We start from the raw sequence: 15,089 nt of genomic DNA on the forward strand, positions 1-15,089 counted from the left end.
AAGCTCCAGACAGTGCAGTGACACAGTCGGCCTGCTCTGGGTGACTGGGAGCTTCAGGAAGAGAATATGAGGCACTAAGCTCACAGGACAGGAAAGAATATAGAGCTAGGAGCCATTTTGAGGATGCTGTCTTAGAGCAGTTTTAGAAGTTTTAGAAAGTCAGTGGCAATACTGAAAGAGAAACTCAGTTATAATTAATATAGATTTCATTGACTTTCACTGGTGATTTTCATACCAATTAGAACCATCATTAATGTTTCCAACAGATCTTATTTGAAGCCTGATTAATCAAATTGATACAGGGAAGTTTAACTTCCAGACTGCTGACTCCACAAATTTAGGTATAACAGCTATAGATTAATATTATGCAGAAACATTCACAATTATTTTTCCCCATAACCATAAAAGAAGAGCTGCTTACCCTTAAACTAACTTAAACTTGTGAACATTAAACCCATGTTCACAAGCCAGATTAGATCCTCTTTCCTGTGTGTTCTGACCTATCCAGGGGTCTCCCTTAAAGGGATAGTTCGCCTCTTTTGACATGAAGCTGTATGACATCCCATATTAGCAATATCATTTATGAACATTGACTTACCCCCCGCTGCGTCCTGTGAGCCGAGTTCCAGCGTTGACGAAGGTAGTCCGGCTAGTTGGCAGGGGTCGCGAAAATAAAGCGTTTTGCTTCTCAAAACAATATGCGTTCAAAAGAGTAATACATTTGCATCACAAAATCGTCCATCCAGAAAAAGTCAGACCTCACAATCGCTTGGCGCTATTTCTCTCTTCCTTCATATCACTGCGTGCTGTGTAAACTGTGCAGACCGAAGTGCAGACCGAGCAGTCCCCTGCTTCCGAGCAGTAAACACCGTAACAGGCGCGGCTGTCGGCAGGTGGCTGAACGCATTGATATGAAGGGAGAGAAAATAGCGCCAAGCGAATGTCTGAGGTCTGACTTTTTTGGTCCCTAGCAAATTAGCCGGACTACCTTCGTCAACGCCAAAACGAGGCTGGAACTCGGCTCACAGGACGCAGCGGGGGGTAAGTCAATGTTCATAAATGATATTGCTAATATGGGATGTCATACAGCTTCATGTCAAAAGAGGCGAACTATCCCTTTAATATTATGAAGAAACATTCACAATTATTTTTCCCCATAATCATCAAAGAAGAGTTATACTAATTCAAACTTGTGAACATTAAACCCATGTTCACAAGCCAGATTAGATCATCTTTCCTGTGTGTTCTGACCTATCCAGGGGTCTCTCTTCATTTGGACAAGCCCTGATGGCACAGAGGTCACATCCTCAACTGGTTCCTTCCAACACAAAAGCTCTAGGCTTAGCTCTGGATGAATGAGCTATCTAATCTCAAAGAGTGTGTCAAGCTGTCTTACAGCCGAAAGCCATTTCTTCTTTGGCACTAATGTTTATATCTCTTCTTATCCTCTCTTGCCTTTTTTTTCCCCCACTGTTGTGGTTTCAGAGGGCTTTCTCTTTCATCATGTTGATGTTGCCAGGCAACCTGTAGATAAGCGAAAAAAAATGCACCACAGTTGTTTGTCAGAGACAGTTGCATTGACGAGCAGGTAAAACCTTTCTATTCCGCAAACATTTTGATTTCAATTCTAAAGAAAGTTAAAGAATATATCTAGAACGGTCAAAACATTTTAAAGCTGTAGAATTTGAAAATGTCAAATGAGGCAGTGAAAGCAGTCTGCTGCAGCACCAAAGGCTCCATTATGCTCAGTTCCAGATTCACACACAAACAAGGCTCCGCAGACATGCAAATAACTTTTCTTCTAATAGCACCTGGTTGAAGGATGCGTTCAAACCGTGCCATTTACAGAAAGAGGGACTCTACACATTTGCTCCTCCAACAAGTCTGTGTATTCACAGTAAACTGGTGGATATTCACCCATAGTTATAGCATAGCGGGTTTACTCTGCTGTACTTTCACATACAAGGGGATGCACAAAGTTAAACTTGTCCTGTAATGTACTCATTAAAACATTATGCCATAAAACAAGGAGATGGAGCATCTCTACAAAGTTTTTTAAGCCCTACAAAGCCAGAGTTTTAACCAGAACAAAGAGATCACATAACATCACCCCAGTTTTCAAGTCTTTACATCGGCTACAGAATAGATTTTAAAGTTCTGCAACTCGTCTACAAATGAGTGGTTTAGGTCCAGGATACAGTGCACAGTGAAAATGAGTACACCCCTGTTGAAAAGTAACATTTTGAACAATATTTTAATACACACACAAGTTATTCCCAAAACGTGCATAGAGTAAGTTTAATACAACATCTGTTGAGCTTACAACAGAAAAGAAAGATCAATAATATAACTTAAATGACATATTTGTCCATTTTTGTGAAATTATGCTGGTGCAAAAGTGAGTACACCCCTGTGTTAAACTCCCTGAGAATGGGCCGCGTTGGCCCGAAATGTCATGAAATGAAAAGGCATTAAAAGGGAGGTCATCGTTGTGCGTTTCATCCTTGCCTTACATTGAAATTTTACATTTTGAGTCTGCACCAGGCTAAAAGAGATGTGTGTGAGATTTGACTGAAATCCTATGGAGAGTATCATGATCTGCTTCAGTATTCACAGTACATGTTGACAAGCATGTTTCTTTTGGTGAAATTCAGCTTCCTACTGTTGATGGCATCCATACAGCCCCAAACCATGTCACTCCCACTACTATGCTTGACTTTAAAGGATAAGACCGTTTTTTTGACATTTGGCCCTTGATTTCACATTATAACATGATGTTCTACTCACCCCTGCTTGTTGTTGGTCATTTGGAGCTGTTCCGAAGATATTCGCGAGGCGTCTGGCTGCTCTCTTGAGATATTCGGCCATGAAACGGTTTCCTATGGGCAAGCTCATACAGGCACAAACTATGCTGTTTATAATTTATTAATTACTCTACACTAGCACTGATAACGTGGAGGTGTGTCGCTTGCTTTAAAAAATCCGGGTTACTAATTTTGAATTTTAGCCGAATGAATAAATAGGCAGCAGGTCTGTGGGCTGCCTGTGGCAGTAGCACCACGAGGACGTCAGTAACACCCACTTTACGACAAAAAAAACAAAATTACATTAACCCGGATTTTTTTAAGCAAGCGACGTACCTCCACGTTATCAGTGTTAGTGTAGAGTAATTAATAAATTATAAACAGCATAGTTTGTGCCTGTATAAGCTTGCCCATAGGAAACCGTTTCATGGCCGAATATCTCAAGAGAGCAGCCAGACGCCTCGCGAATATCTTCGGAACAGCTCCAAATGACCAACAACAAGCAGGGGTGAGTAGAACATCATGTTATAATGTGAAATCAAGGGCCCAATGTCAAAAAAACGGTCTTATCCTTTAAGCATGGGGCACTTTTCTTTGTACAAATCAAACTAAGGATATGGATTGCTGGAACCATGTCCTGTGATCACTTTTGACCTGCAAGACAACAGGAGGGTTAAATTGCTTGTTTTCATGCCTCTTGATGCTGTTCTTTTAAATGCCTTATCTTTGTGTAAAGCACATTGAGTTGCCTGTGGTATGAAAAACTTTTACACTTTAACAGACTACACAAAATGTTGTATCATAAAATCAAAGTTCTTTCATCCGTAGATGCTACTTGTATTGTTTTTTTTTTCTAAAACATCTTTCCTAAGAAACTGAATGGTTTATGAATGAGAATGAACGTGTGCTGCTACTGAACGTGGATGTGAAAAGTCACAGCAGGACACGGCAGGGAATCCACCCCTCCCCCCCTCCCACTGATGTGTTGGGAACGTTTGATCCAGGATTTAGAAAACAGAGCAGGGCAGGAAAACAGCAGCAGCACTAAGATTACACAAACAGGACATCCGGATAACATTCTCACAATACACACACAGACACGTACAGGAGCTGGGGACTGATCTGGGATGAAAGACAATGACTAGCACGGGGAGAAGGGGTTGCACAAACATCCACATGAGTGCAGTCTCACAAACAAACAAGAGTGCAAATATATGATATCTCTTTGGGTCATCTCCTCTCACTGTGTTAATGTGACATGGGCTCTAAAGAGCCTTGAGGCAACAGTAAACCAAAACCGACAGTAAAAAAAAGCGACATTTATTATAGCAATTATAGCAACAACTGGTACTGCCGTTAGACATCCATGGCTGGTGCGGCTTTTCATGCTTTTTTTTTTTATCTAATCCCATTTTGAACTGGATTAGAGGGGAGAAACTGCACTGGTGAAAACTGTCTTGACAGCGCTTACCTTTCAGTTAAGTTTAATGCTTTTGAATATTAATGTAATTGTTGCAGCAAAAATAATTGTTGATAAGTAATTGCGCCTTATTTAACTCAACTGAGCAAAAACATTCGAATAAGCACTGTCTATGTTCTCTTTAAGTTTCTTAAGTGATGTATTTGGGCCAAAACATTCTGATCATTCTTCGGTTGTTTGTGTAATGGGACTGTACTCTGAGGAAAGGCTTGATTATATTTCAGGAAAAAAAGGGTTCTAACCCTTCTCAAAAATGTCAAACTGATCAGCGTTTGTCAGGGGATGTTGGAATATGTCCACTCTTACAACAAGATACCTTCTAATTACTAGTTTGATTCATAAAAAAAAATTGGATTACACCAAAAATATTTGAGAAAATATCATATTCTGACTTAACCACAGGATTTCAGAATTACAGAGCTTTGGAATTTGTGTTTTTGACTTCTTGCCCAACTAATCATCGTGGCTCCAGTTCCAAAAGCAATCAATAAAACGATGACACAAAAGAACTTTACTCGAATTACAGTTTTACTTTCTGGTTTGTAAAGGCCCCTTATGTTTGTTATTTATGGTTTATTAACTGTTAACTTGTTTTTTTTTTTTTAATCTAATTTGTCGTCATTAAAATGGTGCCTTGATTTGTGAGATGGTAGCTGCCATCATTCGACAGGAAAATAATGTGATAATTATCACACTGACTAATTGAAGAAGGCAGTAGGAGCAACATTTTACATGAATGAAAAACACACATAAATTATACAAAAAAAAAAGTCTCGGTTTTATATGTAAATGTAAATGTATTTTATTTACACAGCCCTTTACAGACAATCGTTACGATGTACCAAAGTGCTTTACAGCGGGTAATAAATAAAGAGACGAATAAGTAAAAACGAATAAAAACAATAAAAGAACAGTGAAAGCAATAGAATACAACAAAATCAAATAAGATGAAATAAGATAAAAGTGTCATCATATATATGACTATGGACATCACCATCTGAACGAGAGGAAGGTTGAATCAAACTGATATGGGGAAGATGGACTTCCAGATTGAGAAGATTTACAGAACGAAAGGCATCAAGGCTTGCGGTTTGAGAATTACAGTGAATTTCTCAGATTACAGGGTCCCACATTAGAGTTAAAGGGATAGTTCGCCTCTTTTGACATGAAGCTGTATGACATCCCATATTAGCAATATCATTTATGAACATTTTCTTACCCCCTGCTGCGTCCTGTGAGCCTCATTTTGGCGTTGACGAAGGTAGTCCGGCTAGTTGGCTGGGGTCCCGAAAATAAAGCGTTTTGCTTCTCCAAACAATATGCGTTCAAAAAGAGTAATACATTTGCATCACAAAATCGTTAGCTTGGCGCTATTTTCTCTCTACCTTTGTATCACTGCGGGCTGTGTAAACTGTGCAGACCGAGCAGTCCCCTGCTTCCGAGCAGTAAACACCGTAACAGGTGCGGCTATCGCTAGGTGGCTGAACGCAGTGATATGAAGGGAGAGAAAATAGCGCCAAGCGATTGTGAGGTCTGACTCTGGATGAACGATTTTGTGATGCAAATGTATTAATCTTTTGAACGCATATCGTTTTGAGAAGCAAGACGCTTCAGTTTTTAAGCCCCAGCCAACTAGCCGGACTACCTTCGTCAACACCAAAACTCGGCTGGAACTCGGCTCACAGGACGCAGCGGGGGGTAAGTCAATGTTCATAAATGATATTGCTAATATGGGATGTCATATAGCTTCATGTCAAAAGAGGCGAACTATCCCTTTAACCGATCTTAGCAAATAAAAACCTCTCTTTGTGTCAGCTACAGCTGACTCTGCCACCACAGACCAATGAAGGTGAGGAATTTCAAGTTTCCTGTAGAAATTCCAGGCGGAAATATTTCATTCTTTTTCGAGACGCTCCCATGCCTCGGTTTAAACCAGCATGAAGTGCCTCACTTCCGTTGTTATCAAAAAAAATCCATCACTTGCATAGGCACACAGACACAAACGAAGTGAAAAAAATATTGATGGGATTTCAGTTGAGGTCACTCAAGTCTGACTTAAGGTGCGAATTACCACTGGATGAGGGCACGAGGGTTTTGTGGCAAGACAGGAAATGTGAGTTGCAACCTTAAAGCCTGGGTGCAGCATACAGTTAGAAGTCACAGGCTGAAATAAAGCACACAACAGCAGTCTGTATTTCTCTCTCTCTTTCCCTCGCTCTAACACACACAGAGGCTCAGAAATATCCCAGAGGCACTTCACAAAGAGACACAAAACAGGCAGCCCACTGAGCAAACTGCCTTATTAGTCTTGCCATTTTCTGCAGCTACAATAGCTTTAAAGGACCAGCAGAGACTCAGACTAATGAGGCAGAAAAGAGCTGTCACGGGCATAAAGTAACTTCAAGCTGAAAGTGAATGCAGGAAGACAAGATGTTGGATGGACGCACACAGGTCATTGCTCACTATTGTCACTCACAGCAGCAAAACTGAGCAAGCTGGCCATTTACGATGAGATTTAACAACAGGCAGGACAATCTACTTCCAGGATGAATCACGTACATTTCACTGATCGGCTGTTTCAGCTGTTTGTGTGTCTGCAGGAATGTGCACTATGTCAGCAATCTACAAAATGTCGTCTAAAACCCTTGCAGGTTTTTTTTGGAGGAAAGCTATTGCTCTCTGCATGCTCGAAAAAAATTGGTTTGGATGATTTCAAACAGAACAGGTGTCAGTAGTGAGGTCTCATAATTTAATATTTGAATGGAATAACGGATTGACAAAACATTGAATATGGCTTCCACCACTACTGATGGGATTGGGTATATCAAAAATTAGAATTTTTAATCTAATTAATCACATGATTTCCCTGATTAATCACGATTAATCGCATTGTACGCAAAAACCAAAAATGAACTCAAAAGTAGTGTATAGCTTTTAGCTTTTAGTTTTATTTTAAATGTGCTGCCATATGAATGAAAGTGCCATAACATTTGTTACAATGTTACAATTTATACAATACTTTCTCCAAATCACTTTGTTTGTATATATTGTTTTTTTTAAATTGAGGCTGCTAATTTGCACACTGCACATGTTGCATTCAGTTACTTATGCTATTTTATGTTAGCTTTATTTTATTTTTATTTTTATTTTATTTTACTTTAGTACTCTTGTACCATAACTGTTGCACAGCAATTTCCCTCGGGATAAATAAAGCTTCTTGAATCTTGAATCTTTGACATTTTGTGACAATAATTAGCTTTCTTATTGGGATATTGAAGTAGTTTTGATCTTTGTTGGAGAATGACATTCTCTTGATGTCAGGTTAGTGTGACATCTGTAGGTGGTAAGTTTGAAGCCTTATGAGAAGAGAAATGTTATTTGTGATCCAGAGTCCTCCAGATGAAATGGTCATGTATGTCATTGTTTTCATCCCCTTCAGTACAACACGTAAAGGCATGGTGTTAAGTACTGCGCCTACAAGCAGCAGAGGGGAAATGGGACTGGTAGTGGGAAGGGACAGCCACCTTAATGGCCACCGACTGTTTGAGAGATTGGAAAACACAGAAAACGTCTAAAATGGGAGCAGTTTCATCAACTGTACCAGCAGTTTCAGAAAGAACACTGGCGCTTCTATTTTACAAAATTCTATAAAGTAAGTAGCCTGGCTGACGCGTCCACATCTCGATGAGATGGTGGTCTGGGAACTAGGTGTGCATTTTCTCGTATTTGAGGCGTGGTTTACGAATGCCTAGAGCCGTTTATTGGGCGCTACGAATGTCTATCAAATGGCGTCTGGTTCTTCCCATGCTGCTTTGCGCGCGATTCATAGCCAATTGTATCACTTATACCAGATGACGTATGTAGAGCGACAGAAATTCGACGAGAAAATACATCCTTCTTGGCAATGAAGTCTTTCAACGCCAAACGTTGCTCTTTTTTAAAAGTAAACTTGCGTTCTAAGCTACTTAAAACACTTTCTAAGGCTGCATCGAACGGTAACGTTGTGTCCGCTGCCATGTTGGATTAACACTCTACAAGCTTCGGTGTCGCGCATCGTCTTGCTGTGGGGATGATGGAAAAAGCTTATAAGAAACCATGATAAATTGGCAAAAAGTCAGTTCCTCAAAATATTTTAATCGTCTCACAAGTCACAACTGTGCTTAACAACATCTGCACAGGGGATTGTGTACAATAATTTAATTAATGCTTACAGTTTTCATTACTAAAGTTTGAAGAAAATAATACTTGGGGGAACAAACATGTCAGTATACAACCAGAATGTCTATTTCCCCTGTAATTTTCCTGACAAAAGCCCTTTTTTTAACTATAACCAGGCATCTAGGTTTCTATATGGTTTCAGGCTTTGTTTCGTGAATTATCCTGGCATGGAAATTAGGTACATATAGATGTCAGGATAATCCGTTTCTGGTCAAAGTTAAAGTCCGCAGTCGAGACCAACAACCTTAAGATGATATTTATTTTTGATAGGGCTGGGCGAGTTAACTCGTTATTATCGCGTTAACTCGTTAATTATTTAACGCTGATAAATATTTTATCGCGCATTAACGCAGGTTTTATTTTTATCTTTTTTAATTAATTAATTTATTTTTTTTTAAACATTTTTTTCAGGCTTTTATTATTGGAAAAGTCTGTTGCTGTCTGCTGCGGAACCGGAAACGAAAAAGTAATTGGCGGATCCACCAAACATGGAGAAGGGTACGGAACTTTTACTCGGCCATTTTCATTTTAAAGTTCTTGCAGACGGCGGAGTCGAAAGAACCAAAGTCATTTGTAAACACTGCCAAGTTGAATTGTCTTATCACCGTAGTAGTTCCAGTCTAAAATATCACTTAAAGGCAAAACACACAACTGATAGCAGCAAGTCATTCAAGGAAACAGACAGTGGAGCGAGGCTTCTACAACACAACAAATGTTATGGCACTTTCATTCATATGGCAGCACATTTAAAATAAAACTAAATGCTAAAAGCTATACACTACTTTTGAATTCATTTGGGGATTTTGCGTACACATGCGATTAATCATGATTAATCAGGGAAATCATGTGATTAATTAGATAAAAGATTTTAATTGTTGCCCAGCCTTAGTATTTTCCAACTATGAAAACAACAGGTGAAGGCATTTCCCATATAGCCTGGCTTTCACGCAGACCCTTCGTGCTTCGTGCATCTTCGTTAAACTTCGTGAGCTCGCACGAGGGTCTGGGCGCGCCTTGTTGAGCCCGAAGTCTTCGGTTACCCCATAACCGGGCCCGCCTCTATGCCTAGATCCAATCACAATCGTGGGGCGGGGTGTTAACAGATTAGCTGCTGCTAGCTGCTGCTAGCTCCTGCTTTGCTCACTGCTGTTGTGTTTTGTTTATTTTCCACCACAGACCGAGAGACTGGTCGCGCTCCAACGCGTCACGTCCGCTTTCGATATGATTGTTCGAAGTAGTACGTGACACACACATTGAATTCTCCAATCAGGTTCGAGAGGTTTTTGAATACAACCCCCGCCTACTCACAGCAGAGAACAGCTAGGCAACCGACAAAATATCAGATGGATGAGAAACATCCATCTGCGTGAGAACCAGGTTATTTCCCATACTCACGACACGAAAAACCTACATTTGTTTTACTAACCCAATGTTTTCCGCGCCGTAAGGTTCCAGCCCACAGTTTTTTGCTCTGTAGATTATTCTAAGTTAAGTTTCTATTTTTTTCAACAGTTCCAGTAGTAAAAATATTAAATAATAATGTGAGTTATGTCTGGCAGAGGCAGAGAAGTCAGAGACAGGGATCTCAAATCTCAGAAAGAAAAACAAAAGTTATTTTGGGCTGGTTACCGTATGATATGGGAAAAGATTTTTTTCAATTTATGGGGAAACAGTTTCTTAAGGTAAATGACAAAAAAGTAAACAAGACTGATGAACAAAATGCAGAATTTTATATTGCATTAGCACAAAATTATCTAATAACTTCAGTATCAGGGCACAGACAGAGCAATATTTGATTAAAAAAAAAGGCATATGCTCCTTTGACACACAAGAACAAGCAAAACGGGATTCCGAGTAAGAAAATTGGCAGTTTTCTGTCCATTTTTAATAAACCAGGTAACTGTCTTCAAACAAAATCAAATATCCTATGTTCTCAAACAGCGGTTTGATACAAAACTGTAAGCTAATGCCATGCACTTGCAGCAATTCCTGGGTCATTTGCACAGTTGCTTTCAAGCCAGTCAATGAAGAACCGAGATAAAATTCAAGTCACTTTCAAGCAAGCGAGGAGTGGAATTTCTTTTTTAATCATGAGCCTGACTTTTCATAGTGAATACACCAAATCCTTGTTCATTCAAACTTCAGACTGTACTAGTCTACTATGGCTACGATACAATATAATCTTACTTATAAGCTTACTTCCCACTTCAGGCCTCTTCTACAAGAGGTCATGTCCCTGAAGGTCCTGGGAGAAAGGTAAGCGTTTACATTGGGAGGCCAGACGGGACTCCTAGGCATACTTAACATGCCTGAACCAAGGAAACACTGTTTGGAACTTTATCTGATGGACAACAATGGTAGCTGCCATGTGTGTGTGTGTTAGGGGGGGGGGGGGGGGGGGCAAGAACAGAGAAAGTGAAGGTGGTGCACTGGAAAAAAATGCCCCTCCAAAAATAAGTAAAAAAAACAAAACAACAAATACAAGACGTTTTTGCTTGAAATAAGCAAAAAAATCTGCCAACGGAACTAGTGAAAATCGGCTTGTCAAGATTTCTTGAAATAAAATGTGATATTAAGGACTTTTGAGTTAAAAGTGATCTTGAAATTGGCTTAAAAACCTCTTCAAATGAAAAAAAACAGCTTGTTTCGTGTGAAATATGACTCAAAACGAGATGTTTTCAAGACTTTTTCACTTAACAAGATATTCCAAATGTATTGTATTAAAGCAAGTCCCTATATATGTGGCTGAAATGGTACTTGTTAGGCAATTGAGTCTTCATATCAAGTGTAATGAGATACTCAATGAGACAAAATATACTTGGTAAGATTTAGATTTTTTCCAGTGTGAAGACATTTCAGAGAGGAGGTAAACAGACAAAGACAGATATAAGAACAAGGGTTTTAAAGAAGGTAAGCGCCACTAAACACAGGCTTCTCAGTAGTATCCATCTCACTTATATAATAAAGCATAATTAACACTGAAACATTCAAACTCGTATCCAGACTCCAGCAGAAACACTCTGCTTTTAGACTCTGCTGCTCTTCAATCAGAGCGTGCTGGGTGAAGCACCCTGTCATCACCACCACTGAATGACCTGTATATGTGTGTATGTGTGTGTGTGTGTGTGTGTGTGTGTGTGTGTGTGTGTGTGTGTGTGTGTGTGTGTGTGTGTGTGTGTGTTGGGTAGATGATGATGCAATGTCTAGTGGAGATTGGCCGAACTCTGAGCGCAAAGATCCAGAGGATCTTGAGATCGATGCTATGGAGTCTTAGGTTCAATTTTGACAATCAATTATCTTCCTGGGAGGCAATTTAATGATGTTGAACAGATGAGAGGTCTCACTTTGTTCGGTGTTCCAACGGCACCTCTCTGCAGAGGTTTCAATGAGCTGAATCTTATAAAAGGTGGAAAGGATCAGCTCATCCAATTCGGGGGGGGGGGGGGGGGGGGGGGGGAGAGAGAGATGAACCTCTCTCTTAGGAAAGTATAGCAATGCAGTTACTCAAGCAGTTGTGCTGCTACAAGTACCGGGAAGGTCAAAGAGATTCAATTTGAAGTTTCAACATGAGTATCCGTTTCCAGCAGCAGTGAACAGAACACTGTAGACAGTGTTATTAAGTGGACAGAAATAGGGTTCAGTGAGTGCCGCGTTTGGAACGTGGGAAAACAGGGCTACAATGTCTACATTCCAGTTCTCCAGTGTTCAAAGTGACACCGACTCCAGGCCAAAGCTTGATAAGTATAACTGCTATCATATACATATTGGGTCATTTTATCTTCAAAGGTTTGTGTTTGTATGTCACCATGATATCAAATGGAAATTCTCAATCATAAATTAAAAAAAAAATCATTACACTTATAGCCTGTTGCAGTAATCTTAAATGAGTAGAGGTCTCCCACCAGCAGTCCAACGTGGTGATTTTCCTTTTGGGGATTAGAAATAATAACTGTTGATGCTGCCAGAGACAACATCTAGCACCGGTGACTCACACAGCGGCGCTGTGTTCACACAGAATGCCTCCCGAATCAGAGCTGTGACAGCACGTCTGCTCAGTTTCATGCCGCTGTGGATTAAATTAGCCCCCCCTCACCCAACTGCAGCCTCATATTTCACCTCCCTTTAATCTCAGCAATCTCAATTGCTCAGATAGGCTACAGGAGCCTATAACTTTCTGGTATAGTTATGCAAGTTATAAAATGTACTGACAGAACATTTTACCCCACGAGTGAGAACGACGGGATCAAATTTGGATGGTAAATGGAACCTGAAGTGGCCTATCAGAAAGCGTAATTAATCAAAAATCAGCCCGAGCGCTTCGCGGGCGCACTTTTCCAGCAGCTGCATGTCATCATCATTTCTGCTTCTGAATAAATCAGTCTATCAAACGAGATTTAAAGCCAGTGAACCTGTTGTACAGCGGGTCAGCAGCAATCTGTGCGCTCGCCCGCGCACTGCGCGTCCGAGCGCAACATCCTTTAATTCGAGCGCAACGGAGACGCTGCCGTACGACAGAACGTTATATCTCACCAATCCATCGGCATGGATTTGACTAAACGCAGGTTTTTTTTTGGCAAAGCATCAAACCAGATTGCCTAATTAGCATAATGTGATGCCATTTCTCTCACAGAACCCCTGCTAAATTTGAAGAATATTCCCTTTATTGTCCGATAAATTGTTAAAGGCGCGCTCTAAAACGCTCAAATTAGAAAGGGCACATTGGTCCTAAATGTTCCCTTGAGATGGTTTATATTGACATATGGGTTCCAGAACGATGGAATCATTATCATAGTTTAGTCCTTCTCTGTGCAGATCACAAGATGCGCAAAGGAGGAGATCATTTGGATCGCTTCAGGCTGCCAATGCCCACGCTGTGCCAAATCCAGCTGCCGGCCCGCTCACCGCTTTCAAGCCACGTTTTTGAAGACAAAAGCCCCCCCGCCTTCCCAGTTCTGCTACACTCATGCCACTTGTCAGCTGAGATGGAAAGAAGCGAGTGGTGGCGTCAAACCACATCCAAACGCACCATATACTAAAGTGCAACAAGACAACCAGCACAGAGTCGTGTAACTGCACCACATAAAAAAAAATCATACTGTACTACTCCCAGTTGATTTATGTCTTAAATTCGCAATAATTACTCAGGCAGCGCTACAGTAGGCTGTACAAAGCGGACAAATCGATGTGTCAGCATACCAGCAGGCGGCCAGGAGATGCCATGCGTCAACATACACAAAGGTAGAACCCACGCGAGAGAAAGGGAAGAGAGGGCGCTCCTACCTGGTTGGAACATACTTTGGAAATAAAAGATGACCAGAATAAAGGATCCCAAACAAGTGGCAAAAAGCATCCGGCATATCCTGCTCATCCTCATCAGTTCGCTTAGAGTCTGTTTCATGGCGGGACGGGGGAGGTTGCGGCTCGCTTTGTTTTTTTGGCGATGAAGGGCCGGTCTGTCGGAACCTCTGGGGGCTCTGGTGGTACTGATGAGGACTATTCGCCGGTCAATGAGCTGAACACATCCAACTCGGAGCGTACCACTGCTGAGCTTGCAGGAGGGGGTGTGTGTGTGTGTGTGTGTGTGTGTGTGAGGGCAGAGATGGCGTGGCGGGCGGTGGCACCCCAGCTCGGGGAAAATGAACGAGTCCACATTTGTGCTTTGATTCAGTTAAAGCCGTTGTTTAAGCGTGTTCAACAGGAGGAAATAGTTGGGAATCAAAGACGTGTTGTTCTGTCCTATTGTGTCCCTACGTCAAGTTTAAGTGTGTCTAAACAATTAAATAGCTCTATATTTTTTGTTGTCATCTGTTTTGGTGGATAGTACGGAAGCCCAGAGCGGACGTGGTACGTATAAACTTTTTTCTGATGGTTTTCTCGAGATAACGAGATAATTATGTCGTTATCGCGAGAAAACAATGATGGTTTTCTCGAGATAACGAGTTAATTTACCGATAGTTTTCAAGGCCACTTTTTCTCCCCAGTCCCTGTTTATATGTGTTTATATGTATTTTTGGCAAAGGTGTACCCATTTTTACCCCCTCCTTTCATTGAAAACCGAATAAAGTAGCCTATGAATCAAACATGGAATGTGGAGCGTTGTGTAACAATTCTGCTTGTGAAAATGCACAAAGCAAACCCCGCTGGTGTGACAGGCATTTCGTTTTCTCGAGATAATGAGTTATTTGTCTCGTTATCTCGAGAAAACGATAACGGCACCTCTCGTGCATTATTCGGTAACCATGGAGACGGCCTGGTCCCCTCAGCTGGTCACTGATGAAGTTGCTGCAGTCGAGCCAGCCGTCTCCTTAAATGACGCGGGCTGATATGAAAGTTATCTCGACAAGACAAACAAATTGAACACATAAAACACATATAAACTGGGGAGGAAAAGTGACCTCAAAAACCATCGGTAAATTAACTCGTTATCTCGAGAAAACCATCATTGTTTTCTCGCGATAACGACATTATCTCGTTATCTCGAAAAAACGATCCAAAAAAGTTTGATACCACGTCCGCTCTATGTTTCCGTAGGATAGCCTAACATAGAAAAATATAAAATTATTTTTAGTACTAATAGCAGTGATGGC

General features: G+C 40.8%; 1 protein-coding gene across 1 annotated transcript in view; it reads right to left on the bottom strand.

Moving 5' to 3' along the window:
* The window catches only part of chst11 (carbohydrate (chondroitin 4) sulfotransferase 11), a 108,122-nt gene extending 94,155 nt beyond the window's left edge, over positions 1-13,967 (bottom strand). The window contains exon 1 of the mRNA XM_075471962.1: positions 13,783-13,967. Within this exon, the coding sequence (XP_075328077.1) occupies positions 13,783-13,900 (118 nt within the window). The 5' untranslated portion in view covers positions 13,901-13,967. The remainder of the gene's footprint in view (positions 1-13,782) is intronic.
* Positions 13,968-15,089: the final 1,122 nt, after the last annotated feature.

Source organism: Odontesthes bonariensis, chromosome 8 (genome assembly GCF_027942865.1).
Source record: "Odontesthes bonariensis isolate fOdoBon6 chromosome 8, fOdoBon6.hap1, whole genome shotgun sequence".
In the NCBI taxonomy this organism is placed as follows: Eukaryota; Metazoa; Chordata; class Actinopteri; order Atheriniformes; family Atherinopsidae; genus Odontesthes; species Odontesthes bonariensis.